Source organism: Mya arenaria, chromosome 14 (genome assembly GCF_026914265.1).
Source record: "Mya arenaria isolate MELC-2E11 chromosome 14, ASM2691426v1".
Lineage (NCBI taxonomy): Eukaryota > Metazoa > Mollusca > Bivalvia > Myida > Myidae > Mya > Mya arenaria.
In genome coordinates, this window is record NC_069135.1 from 9,046,873 (window position 1) to 9,060,427 (window position 13,555).

The 13,555-nt window shown below is 35.1% G+C and overlaps 1 protein-coding gene across 9 annotated transcripts in view; it reads left to right on the forward strand.

The window, feature by feature from the left end:
* Positions 1-13,252, forward strand: part of LOC128217520 (protein arginine N-methyltransferase 6-like) — a 51,469-nt gene extending 38,217 nt beyond the window's left edge. For 6 of the 9 annotated variants that reach the window (XM_052924696.1, XM_052924697.1, XM_052924695.1 and 3 more), the window contains 12 exons: positions 608-682; positions 2,616-2,681; positions 4,997-5,106; positions 5,826-5,926; positions 6,611-6,658; positions 6,852-6,920; positions 7,885-7,955; positions 8,204-8,286; positions 8,569-8,678; positions 9,118-9,227; positions 11,384-11,494; positions 11,926-13,252. In XM_052924696.1, the coding sequence (XP_052780656.1) occupies positions 2,647-2,681; positions 4,997-5,106; positions 5,826-5,926; positions 6,611-6,658; positions 6,852-6,920; positions 7,885-7,955; positions 8,204-8,286; positions 8,569-8,678; positions 9,118-9,227; positions 11,384-11,494; positions 11,926-12,010 (933 nt within the window). In that variant the 5' untranslated portion in view covers positions 608-682; positions 2,616-2,646 and the 3' untranslated portion in view covers positions 12,011-13,252. Of the gene's footprint in view, positions 1-4; positions 683-2,615; positions 2,682-4,996; positions 5,107-5,825; positions 5,927-6,610; positions 6,659-6,851; positions 6,921-7,884; positions 7,956-8,203; positions 8,287-8,568; positions 8,679-9,117; positions 9,242-11,383; positions 11,495-11,925 lie in introns of those variants that run through there. The other 3 variants (XR_008258229.1, XM_052924693.1, XM_052924690.1) reach the window with 3 other exon arrangements.
* Positions 13,253-13,555: the final 303 nt, after the last annotated feature.

Here is a 13,555-nt window from a genome sequence, read left to right on the forward strand (position 1 = left end):
AATAATGAGATCGTTCATAAAATACTTGTAACGAGCGATTTAGGGTTTAGACAATGTATTTTACAACATGAAAGTATAAACATTCTTTACCGGTTCCAATTCTATGGTTGCATGACATGGGAATAAGACAATTTGTTTTTAGCTGAAGTGAATTTTGTTATTGTTGTGTTAATGGCTCTTATCGAGAAGCGAAATAGGTAGAATCGGTTAACGTCTCCGATAGTTGTGCCTCAAGTTGCTACATCCGTGACTGAGTTGGATTTAGATTATTTGAATAGTTGGCTATCAAAGTAGTCTATCAGTTTTCCAGGGGATTTTGTAAGCTTGGATTTTTTTTCTGCAATTCGATATTTCTAATGGATTGTACAATGCCTATTTATTTTAACGGCGATTAGATCATTGATGAAACACATTAAAATCATAAACAGATAAATGACATCGAAATGGTGTGGACAATGTAACGTCACACTTGAGTGGTGATTGTTATCTGTCGTAGAATATCTAAAAGCCGGTGGAGGCCGGATGTTAGTATGCAGGCTCTCTGGGTGTGGACGGCCGTTGTGTGTGTGCTGATGGAGCTCATTCACTACTTCCGGTCGTGTTTCAGGCGGACAGAAGACGAGAAGCCACCAGGCGAAGAAGCTGACCGGAAAAGGCAGAGACATGACTGCAGCTACTTCAAGTAAGCGTTTTTTGCTATTTCTTACATTGTTATTCAAATTGGATGCGACCAGTATTTGACTACTTCGCAAAAGTTTTGACATAAAGTGAATTTGACAACGCCTGTATATCATGGTATAAAATTTGAAAAAAAATCTTAAATGGCATCTTCCTATGAAAAAGTTAACCGTATGAAATATCTTATATCCCATTTTAAGGATTAATAAGTGTTGAAACCGTGTTTTGAAGGTCGATGCATTACTTGTATAAGTAATAATGCATGAAAGCGAGCGTTAATGCGTGGCCGTGAAACGATTTACATTTTGGTTATCATTTGAAAACCGTTTTTGAGAGACTTGGAGCATATATGTTAAGAACCTTAATCAATACAAAGCCAAATTTTAAACGTTTCAAAATTAATTTATCATGTAGTTGTTTGGTGCAAATTTTTTGCAACATGCTTTATCATATCAATGCGTTTAGACTTGTCGAAAATCTGTTTGCATTCAAACGGAAAAGTATGTTGACAGTATGCATATGGTTATTGTTCCAATGTTTCAGACAGTTTTATCATCTGCCTTCTTGATGATATTAATAAGAGTCTTGTTTAAAATAATAGTGACTTAAAATCAATTTCTGGTTGAAAGAAAATGTAATATCTTTCTTAATAACTGACCTTCCATGAAAGGTATAATTATACTCGCTAAATATTGAAAATTCAAACATTAAAGAAGAAATAAGAGTTTTAAAAGATGTTAGGACGCATCAAACCCATCTCTTGCATTGTGATAAACAAAAGTACATTTAGGTCCAAGGCTGGCTTAACTGCTAATAATGCCCCTTGATTAACTGAGTCAAATAGACGAGCGTCGTCATCCGCTTTAGATTCCCTGGTTTTTAACCTGTTGTTGTTGGAACATTACAAACAGCAACAAACCCATCTTAGATATTGCTTTGTTAACGCATGTCCCGTCAAAAGAACTGAACGTTCATACCAAAACTTGGGTTGTATACAACATTTGGTTATAAAAAGACAAACATAATTACGCTGCAAACTAGCTTTCATTAGTGACATTGGGCCTCATGTCTTGTAAAAACAACTAATAAACCGTGAAAATGTTTCCATTGATAATAAATATATACTAGACTCCGAAGGATGATTTAATCAGTTAAATACACTTCCTTAAATTATTATTTTTGATGACCGATAGGAAAATACGGTAGAAACGATAATATTTTTATGACAATAAATCGAAGAATAAGTAGGCTATACTATACGCCCCGGCTTCGGCGTCGGCATCTGCGTCGGCGTCTGCATCGGCGTCCAGTCGAGGTTTTATGGCAAGTTGTTAATTTCACTTAAAACTCCAATACCCTTCATTCAATTTACTTAATATATCACTCAGTTGTCCAAAATCATCACACAAGGAGGTAGCACTACTCCGTATCACCAAAGTACAAAGTACTGCACCGTATTGCCTGAGGGACTTAGGTTAAAGTATAAGGGCAATTTATGTAAGGTTAAAGTTTGTGGTCAAATTTTTACTTATATCTTCTAAACCTTTTTTTTTCAATTGACTTAAAGCTTGCGTCTGTAGTTTTTGCACATCAGTATTAATACTTAACACAATTGTTGACGACCATTTTACCAATATGTTTAAATTAGGTTACATTACACCATTTCATTTTAAATACAAATTACGGCCCCTAATAGACTTAAGAATGTCAAAAGTTTAGGGCACATTATGTTCGGTTATAATTAAGGACAAGGTAGGACTCTGGTCATGTTAACTGTTACACGCAAGTAACAAAGTTCAAAGTCGTTCAGGTAGTCTGAAATGCCATTATGTACGAAATTGGCTCTCAATATAAGCATGTTTGTTTCCAAAAAAACATTATTCAATAGACTCTATTCCCGTGTGATAGATGCTTACTGTTGCTATGTTTTCTTTCAGGAGCTACGCGGACATTGGCGTGCACGAGGAAATGTTAAGCGACACGGTGCGGACAAACGCCTACAGGTATGAACGTGGGCCATCAGTCCTGAATGCTTGGATTATTATAGGCAGATCCGAATTGCGCGACGATTCATTGACTTATTTATAATTAAAGTAGATATCATTTCCTATTCATGTATTTTCCTTGGATGATCTAGGGTGATTGCAAGTTTTGTGTGATAGGTGGCACTAGAATGCTTGACATTTCCTGTTTAATTAATAACTGCTGTAACGTCAGACGAAAGTTATCAATCTTATTCAAGAAAATACGTGTGTATATCAGTTTGTATTATCATCGGTAGTTCGTTAAGTTTACAAGTTCATATCAGGTTCCAAAGTATGTACAAACTCAACATCTTTATGGTTGGGAATTTGCTAGTCAGTTTGTCCACCGTCAACACATCATGGTCATCGTTGAGATGTTGCTGGTCAGTCTGTCCGCCGCCCACATTATCCTTTTTGAAAATATGCAGGTCAGTCTGTCCGCCGTCAACATGCTCATCGTTAAGATGTTGCTGGTCAGTATTTCCGCCGCGCACATGATCATCGTTGTGATGTTGCTAGTGCGTCTTACTCTTATACAAACAAGGCCATGTATTCCATTGGGATATAACCACCCTCTGTTCTTTTTTTTTCAGAGTAAGCTATATATTTTTATAGTGTATTTCCTTAAAACAAATTGAAAATGAGATTCAATTCTGCATGATAATGTATTCACGCCGGATATAGAATACAAAACAATCACTCAGAAAGAAAAATAAGATTAGATTTTTACATATCAAGTCGCGTATGAAGTGTTTATAAAAAACAGCCACGCATTTCCTCTTTATGAGATGTCTGGTTCTACAGAGTTTTATTTGTTTTTGAATACCGTCGGTTTTGAAAAATGCGATTTATATATGGATTTCAGCAGGTTTTCTTTAATTATAAACTCGAAAAATACTCACTTGTCAGAATCCATTGTCTGTTTTATACTGCTTCACCATCCTTCATTAACTGTGCTAAATGTAAGGGACAGCCAATTAACATAACGGCTGGATAGGTACATCGCATAAACACTTTCAAATAATGTGGCAATCAGTGAGTGTGCATAAAATGCGACAATATTGCAATGGAACTTCTCATTGACCAATTTATCGAAACATCTTAAGTCTCTTATAAAGGAACTAAGCTTAGACCACTATTGTTGTATGGCATAATTTGTGTTAGGTTATTTAAATGCGTGTGCGGTTCGATCGTGGTGTTCTTACGTTTGTGCCTTTCGTTTACAGCCGTCCAGACTCGTTCTGACCCTCACTTTATGCCACTAAAGATGTTTGATTATTTGAATATTAGACTACTGTCTTTGTTTCCATTGTAATATTTGAATGGTCAAAAGAAACAGAGGTGTGAGTGCCCGGTGACACTGTCTCAATGGCAATAACCAAATGATGACATCGCGCAATGCTGGACATTATCAAAGCAACACAAGATATTTCAACTCATGTATACCGTATGGCTGAAGGATAGTAGAGAGTCTGCGATATATTATTAAGTGGATGTTACTTAAGGACTTGAAATTTGTTTGCGATGTTCTACATATCCTTGTAGTATCCATAGTGACCATGTGATCATATATTGTATGCTAACTCGTTTTCCACGTTCCAACACAATCTTGTGTTACGCGGATCACATGTTAAATTTAGATATAATATGACCGCGTTATTAGCTAGATAGTTCCAGTTTTGAGCCCAATGTTCATGTCCCCTGTGCCGTTTGTTAAGGCGTTAGTTATGCCATCTTCTCTTTTGTGTATAACAAGTCAACCAACGAGCATCTGCTATTCCAGGGTAATTAATGGCTGTTCGATCAAGTAATGATTAGTTGTAACTTGTACTTGTATCTTAATGAAGTAGCAAATCGAGAGTTGTCTAAACGTTCTAGTAAATGATGTGTATCACAATATTTCCTTTGAAGCTGTTTCTAAAATCGCCTAAGGATTTAGAAGAAACGGAAAGTATCTGAATGTTAGAAGGTATAGGGCAGTTGCCTCTGGCCTGTTATGGTTTACATACATCAGCTTCTTTAAAAAATATGTTTAAACAATGAACAACCATGTGTTAAATTTTACTATATAAAACGATTCCTTGGACGTACCTTGATTGTGTTTGTGGCCAGGTAATTGATAACCGCTATGTGTTTACAGTGGCTGTCAGCGAGAATGAAGCACGAGGTTTTCCAAACCTCAAGAAACACCACTGCCTCCAAAAGCTAGATTAATTCAAATCTTAAACAACATTATTTTGTATTCATAATAACAATTTTCCTATAGCCTTTGACTGGGAAAATCTGCTTTACAGATATGCGATTTTTAAGAACTACGAACGACTCAGGGGCAGCGTGGTTGCGGATGTTGGAGCTGGCACCGGTATCCTCTCAGTATTTTGCGTACAGGCCGGAGCCAAGAAAGGTAATGACACCGGTACCACATCTGTTTTCTGCATCCTGGAACATAACATATTCATGTTTTTGGTTGACCAGTTTTATGGCAAATGGTATTCCATAAAAAGACATATGTGATAATAAATGAAGGTCTTTCAAGAGAAACCTGGAAACCTGTGTCTTGGAACAAACCAATGATTGTCCTTATTTGGTCGTTCTAATAAACTGTTTTATCAGTAAAGTACCGTGATTGAATACCGATTTGAATGAATCGTTCTTTTAAACGTTTCTAGGTGCACTTTCATCTTACCGTCATGAACTTCATAACAATCCCTTTGAAGGTTTGCCATCTATCCACACATATGAAAGTGTTTCTTGTCCGACGTTCGATGTGTTTTGGTGCGCCTACCAGTTTAATTACACAGTTCATTCTTTGTTCCATGCGTGCACGTTGACATGAAATTCTGGTTGTGGAATTAAATGGTTTTTGGCTTATCGGCCGTTGTTTGCCAAATTAATTCGAAGTCATTGCATAATCGACCAAATGTTATCTACCACAACCCGTCCATATGAGATTAATACACGATTTACAACATAACAACGTCTTGGTGTTTTAGGGCCTTGAAATAAAGTTCATCTCTGTTAATTTATTTGATAAATATCGCACATTTTTCATCTCGGAAAATAAAAATGTTCGCCGTAAAAATTGATCGTTTTTCCTTAAATATTATTGATCTGTGTTTTCAGTATATGCGATTGAGGCAAGCGATATAGCGGGACAAACGGAGGCGGTTGTGAACGAGAACAAGATGGCGGAGCGCATTGACGTCATTCACAACGCCGTTGAGGTAAAGCCTGTGCCTAAATAACGTCATTGTCGAATCCAAGGCAGTAAAACTCGTTTCGTCATTATTTCATCAAGGCATCTGTGATTTTATATCAAGTTTTCATATTCAGGGATTCTGAAAAGTTTGCTGTCACGATAATGTATATGATTGGAAAACTATTAACGAGGTACTTTTTGAAATCAGGTATCTTTCGCACAATTTTCTGATAAATACAAATTAATTTTAGGCATATATTAGGAAGAGAAACAATAAATTCAACAAGACCTCATGTGAAATATAACTGTTGGTGCTCACTCGGTGAAATATACTGCAATCTTTTGCTGAAACAAACAATTATCCTCTTTTAATTTCCGTGCTAGCTATATGTTTATTACGTCGTTCTATGTACGAGGATGTGGGTCGTTTTAAATAACTACTGTTTGAAGTCGTCGTTTTTATCATAGAGCTAACATAACGTTTTTAATTTTAAGAAGTCAATAGGTTTCGTGCATGTGAACGGTTCTATATTCAGGAGTAGGAGTCTAATGGCATGCTTTTTTTGTGGAATCTTTTGTTCAGAACCATATCATAGCTAGTCCTTGCAACTGAAGAGTGTAGGTTTAAAATTTGGAAATTAAGTTTGATTCTAAACAATATATTTGTTTTTGATGTATTTATAAGTTGATCTTTCTTAATGTTTTTCAGTCTGTGAAATTTCCGGAACAGCTTGACGTTATTGTCAGTGAGTGGATGGTAGGTTACCCCTTGCAATTATATATCCATGTAGTTATAGCAATCGAGCGTGCTACTCAATGACTAACAGTGCCCGGTGTTCCATTTTTCCTCTGTGTTATTTTGAAATATTTCTTCTGTTTAAGATATAGTATCTGTACAAGTAAATGTACTGAATCCAATTTTTGTTACATTATTATATTCCGTATTTTAGGGTTACTGCCTGTTCTATGAGTCTATGCTGCCGTCCGTCATCCACTGCAGGGACCGGTGGCTCAAACAGGTACATCCATACCCGTATTTCTGACTGGATCATGAATGCTGCAGAATAGTTTCTTTCTACAAATTTTTTTACATTATTATCTCGTTGTCATCTTCATTATGGGTAGTACCAGATACCCTTAGACTATAATTTATATTTTCAGCTAATGAAACGGCTTATCGGCCTGTATTAAGTGCTACGCTTAATCGTTAAGGAATTCAATGTTCAGTGGGCTTTTCAAAGTCCGTCAACTACATTCCGCCGTTGTATTTCCATTATTGTTTTTGACCTTTTTTCACATTTACTGATAGTATTGTATATCGTTTGTTTTTTATTCTTTCAAGAGATATTTATTTTAGCATTCATTTCAGCCCTTCATATCAAAATAGGTCTTTGTTTACCAACAATCACTGGCCCCAATTTTTCGATGTATCTAAATTCCCTTATAACAGGATAAAGCTAACCTCACTAATTTTGTTTGTTGACTTAATTTGTGAATATTACCATACATCAGAGATTTAGGATTCTTTATTCTGATGAAAATCAACGTAAACTATGTTTTGTTTAGTAGAATCAAGATAAAGTTAGAAAATTAGATACACAAAAAGCTTCTTCAACCTATGATGCAATAGGTGCTTCTTGAAATTTGGGCCAGGTTTCGAATTTAGTTCAATAAGAGATGTAGATTGTTTTTATCTTGACGAAAATCGCGATAAACTATGTTGTGTTCAGAAGCATCAAGATTTAGTTAGAAAATTGGCCGAATGAAAAAGCTGCTTCAACTTGTTATGCTTCTAGCAATTTGAGCCAGGTTTCGAGTTCCATTCATTTGAGACTGTTTGTGATTAAATTAAGGAATACAAAGATTTTCATTGCCATGTTTCTCATGTTGAAATATGTCGTGTTTTAAACTGTGGCTCATATCTAAGGCTCTTCGCAATGAAAGCGTTTCTTATTCCTGCTTTGTGTGACTTATTTCTTCTAGGGTGGTTTGATGTTCCCGTCAACCGCTACACTGTACATTGCCCCCTTCTACGACGCCGAGTATGACAACAGGTACCTTTATATGGTCTGTTTGAAATACAACAACAACATTACGTGATTGTAAAGTCCACGCATCAAAGCAAATGTTTGTAATGCAAATATATTTATATTTACGGTTCTCTTGTGTATAATTACCGTACATTTTGAAGAAAAACCCCAATGTTAACATCATTACTGATTTAAAAGCTTACGTCTTAACGTTTATAAATACTTCCATATGAACGTAAGAATTAAACAAGATTACATGATTTTGCTTGCAGGCTGGAGTTTTGGTCCGAGATTCGTTCCGTGTACAAGTTGTCGATGGAGAGTATGAAATCCTACGCCAAACAAAGCATTGCAAGTAAGAATAACGCTATAAACGGCGCTTACAAAGTTGCCGTACATTATGATAGACCCATGCAATGAAACAAAAGTCCATAATTGAGACTATTGCGGTTTGGTTTACATGATTAAACTGACACCTCATTTTTTCATTGAGTAATATTGTGTTTACGCAATATAGTAAATTGTAAACAACTCGTGTTGGATTTTGTTATATTAACCTTGATGTTATATAAGCAGACATTAAAGTATTTAATGTATTCGTATTCCTTGGTAATCATTAACGTATGGTGTTTGTCAGAGCAGGTGCACGTGAATACCATACCACCGGAAGCTATACAAGCGCATGCGCAGAAAGTATGTCATCTTGACCTTCTCAAAGTACAGGCATCGGATCTGGAAAATGTCAAGGTGTGTCTATTGTCATTAATTATTTGAATAATTTGAACTTTTTATAAATAAACCTAGGTCTTTTTTATACAGTACGTATGAATTGTGTTGTTTGTGAAGTTGTGTGCTCCTGTTCCAGGTTTCTGGTTTGTGATTATTTGTTTTTGTGCTCTATATATTTGGCGTTTACCCAGTGCCATTAAATAGGGTTTATGTTTAAACTTTCGGCTACTGGGCTTGTTTTTGTAGTTTTTCATATACAAATTTCAATTTCCGATTGCGTGCTGCGTTAAATCTTTAATAATTCTCGCAATATGAACTTTATCACGCAAATATCAGAAAGCGATCACAGGTAGAAAGTTGAGTTTATTTCATTTATTACATTATTTTATTAATGACGAATTTCTGCTGATTATTGTGTGTAAACAGATTATACAATAATGAAATACCTTCATGCCAGGGAGAGTTCCGGTTCGAATGTTTCGGGCGGACGCAAGTGCACGGGTTCTGCACGTGGTTTGACGTCGGCTTTCCAGAAGGTGTCACTTTGACAACATCGCCTTACGCAGAGTGGGTTAGATTGAGTACATTTCATTCTGCATCTAAATCTTAAAATAAAAAATCTTAAAATTATGAGTGCAGTTCATTTAAGAGCAAGTGCTTAAAACATTTAACTTTCAATGCAGTCTACTATCTCATGGATATGTGTTTAAGTCATGGCTTTATCTTACTCAGACTATTATCTAGCAATTAAAGTAATTGGTCTCGCTGTGTTATAACAACGACCCAGCAAACAATTGACGTTGCAAAGACGTTGTATCAACGTCAGAAACTGACGTTGGATAAACGTTGTATATTGGTTGAAAATTTTTTAGACGTCGAAATCACGACGTTGAAGCAACGTCGGAGTTACGACGTTGGAACCAAAATCCATAGTATAAACATGCATACCACACAGGTAACAGGTAATTAGGAAATACCGTAGCATACACATACATTCATTAACAAACAACTTAGACAATGTACAGGTTTTATTTTCACAACAAATCTGTACAGACAATAAAAGTATTAAATGATTAAGGCACATTAAATTAAATGATACATGGTAAATTCATAAGTTTAGAGATGTATGTTAATTAACTTGTGTAAACAGTTGGTCGTCGTCCTCCACCTCCTTGTCTGTCTGGAGCGTACTTCAGACAGGATCCAATTGCCCCATCAACTTCATGTTCAGTAGCAGTAATCACAGTGACACTTGCTGAAATACATAAAAATATTGTCAAATTAAATTATATTGACTTGAAACTGCTGAAAATAAAGTTTTGATATCAAATTCCACACAACAAAATTTCTACAGTTTTGGCACAATATTTTCTGTATTTTTTCATTATCTTTTAATTGTTATACTTATTTCAGTTACTAGAATCTGTGATCAAAGCTATCGCGTATGAAATCATTTCCAGTGAATAATTGCTTTGTTTTCTTGAACGGGCACTAGTGCTATTTTTATAAGAGGTGAATGCACAAGACTATACCTGGTACTCGCATTAATAATAAAATTATTAAATGATTACTGTCAAGAAGCAGATTTGACTTGGCAAGTATTACCTTGAACACCTTGAAAAACTGCTTTTGGAAAGTCATTTTCTCCTTTTCCCCTTCACGGTAAAGCTAGGCATAACATCATTCGTCATAAACCTGTCAAAAAGGGGTACATAATAATATGAATTTGATAACAATATATATAAGTTGGCAGGATAACATTATGTTTTACAAAAACAATAGTAAATAACATGGGCCTTTCGGATCAGATCAAAGTTCAAAATTACACAGAAAATACTAGCACATGTATTTACAGATATTATTCAAGATAACAAATAACATTGTTTTCTCATACAAAAAGTAGAATCGGCGCGATGTCAATTGAGGACGAATCGGGTTGAATTACATGTATGCTAAAATTTCATTGAAACAACCTTGTAAAACACCAGAAAATTATTGCTATAAACCGTTAAACATGCATTATATCAACTTACCTTGTTGTATTATTTAAAATATGAACCGTCGAGTCTCTAGAGGAGTAATTTACTCTTTCACTCTCGTCAATATTCGTACACCTCATGAGCAATATGGCGGATCGGAATGGGTTCAAAATTGCGCGCGTCTATTTTAAGATAAGGAATTAAACATGCCTTTTTCTGGAATTATCTCAATGACATGATAAGAAGCTATCGATATCATTATTTCTGCTAATTTTTGTTTAACAAGATGAATTTTAACAACAACAAAAAACAGAAAGAAAAAAGTCTATAATCATGCGACACCATGCGGAAAATCCAATTACAGAAACCAAGGGCACAGACAAGGGAAGCAACTTGAATAATAACATGATCGAATTTTAGTATTTATTTGCAGCAGTATCACGATTTTTCGAGCAATTTCTTGTTATATCATGTGTATATCATGTATTAACTTAAAATATACAACTTATTACAAACAATAACCAAATCACAACGTCGGTTCGATGTCTAATTGCGACGTCGGACATCGTGGTTTTGACGTTGATACAACGTTGTATTTAAGTCGCCGACGTCGTGACCTAAATCCAATCGTATCCGACGTTGATCCAACGTCATGTGTTTGCTGGTGAGATAAAAAGCCGTTAATGTCCATCATATTCTGCAACAAACTTTCATTAACATTATATTTCTGGTTAATCTTCCCAGGGAGACGCACTGGTCTCAGACAGCCTTTTACGTTGATGAGCCTTTTCCGGTTGACCAGGAAGTGTGCATTTCCGGTTCCATCCACATCCGGCCACACAGGGAAGCCTCAAGGTTAATTGAGAACAATTCATAATCGTTTCGCAAAGTGTTGTATATCCACGGCTTTTATATGATAAAACAGTCTAAAGACGCTTTCATTATTATACCAGTCTGTTTACGTCGTCAATTTTTCAATGATATGTTATGAATATTTTTCATTTTCTTTAAATATTTTTTTATTCAACTTAAATGCATTTATTGTGTTTCTGCGACTATTCTCATTTGCAGCACATGTATCTTATGTTTTTACCATTTTCTTCATGACTGACAAATATTCAAGTGTATTAAGTTGGAAATGTTTCATTGTCCCAAGTTGAAATCTGCATTCAACGAAGACAATGCATAAATTGTGTTTCTGCCTGAACATTGTTTTAAGCGTATACTTGAACAAACTGCAGTGTATCAAGTTGAAAATGCGATAACTTAAATTTAACTTGTTTCAGGTTCCTAGATATCAGTATCACGCATCAAGTGAACAACGGACCAAAACACACGAGGAAGCATCTCATGAACGACTGCTTTGTCTGATGATTACAAGACATTTAAAAAGAGCATTATATCTCTGATGAAGGACAGTAAAGCCTTCAAGACTGTTCTATGCAAACACCTCAGTTCCGTTCAAGGAACTATGCATTAAAAAGCTACATATTTTGCACACGTTTGCCCACCATTGAGCAAATATGACCTTTCATATCTACATTGTTGTATGGGTACTGGTGAGCAAAATTAAATTCTTTACCAAGAGCCGCGCTACAAGTGTTAGCATAGAAATGACACTTTTGTCTCCATAAAGGTTTCCTAAGTGAATACCAATGGTCAAGTGTTTCATAAAGTGGACAATATTCTAGGTCACGACATCTAGTATCACCGACTTGATTTTGTGCCTTGAACATTGTGATATGACTTACCATTACATTTACGTCTTAAAGGAAATTTAATCAATAGTGAGTTAAATTATGTCATGAACTGTTGATAGTTGATGTCCTTTTGATGTTTAAAAGACATTTACCTTTATTTGGATAGATTTTGGGGATCAATTCATTCACAGATATTAACCCGTATCCTGATAAATATGGAATTTAAATATCTGAACGTTTTAACAGTTAAAAACCTCGTGTATTTGTTGTAAAATGCCATAAAACGTCATATAAAAAGCCATGTAAAATATGTGTTTGTCTTTAACGAAAGCATAGGGAAAGTACATGTACATTATGATAAGCATTGTAGATCACTTAGTGCCGAATAAGTATAGGGAATCACGAATACCAACATTTGCTTTACCTAATAGTTTTCATATTTAAACGGCATTTGTTACAGTTGATATTTGTATAGGTTCTTATATATGACAGCATCTGATTACATGTGTATAGCATTTGAGAACTTGTTGGCTTTGACTTTTTTCTCAAGAAATTCAGAATAATAATGATCTAAATCGTTTTTATTCGACATTTATTTGACATTTTCTGGACGTTTTTGTTTTATTTCCATGTTTTATAATAAGCTGAAAAGACGTCAACTTCATTGTTTGGCGTGCAAATATACCTGTACAAGTACTTTATTGGCCACATGTCAACTAGTTCTTATATTATGTCATGACTTGCTTTGTTTGTAAAAATAAGCATAAACATGACAGGGACACATTTTGTTTTATTAACTGTCGAATAAGATGTGAACTGTGATAGGACCTAATTGTCTTTTGACAACGATACTCCTTCCTTTCTGATGCAAAAGTGCATTTACTTGTATGTCATTATTTCATAAAATATGAAATTGAAATATATATGCACGTATAAAATTAATTCTCTGTTTTCCTTTCCCTAAAGAATTAAAGCCAATTGAATTAATTGCAGTAATTGCAGTAAGAATAAGCGTTAAATAAATGTTCCAGGCCAGGTTGATATATACTCTTATATTAAGTTATCTGCGTCCAGGTAATCTGGCTGTGTCTTATAATTGTGTGGTTTAGTCCTAACAAGATATAATACCAAACAACACTCAATTGGATAATGCAATTTCTCAGGTTTGGACTGTTAAACCTTAAAATCTGAACCGTAGACTCTGGCCTTGTTCCAT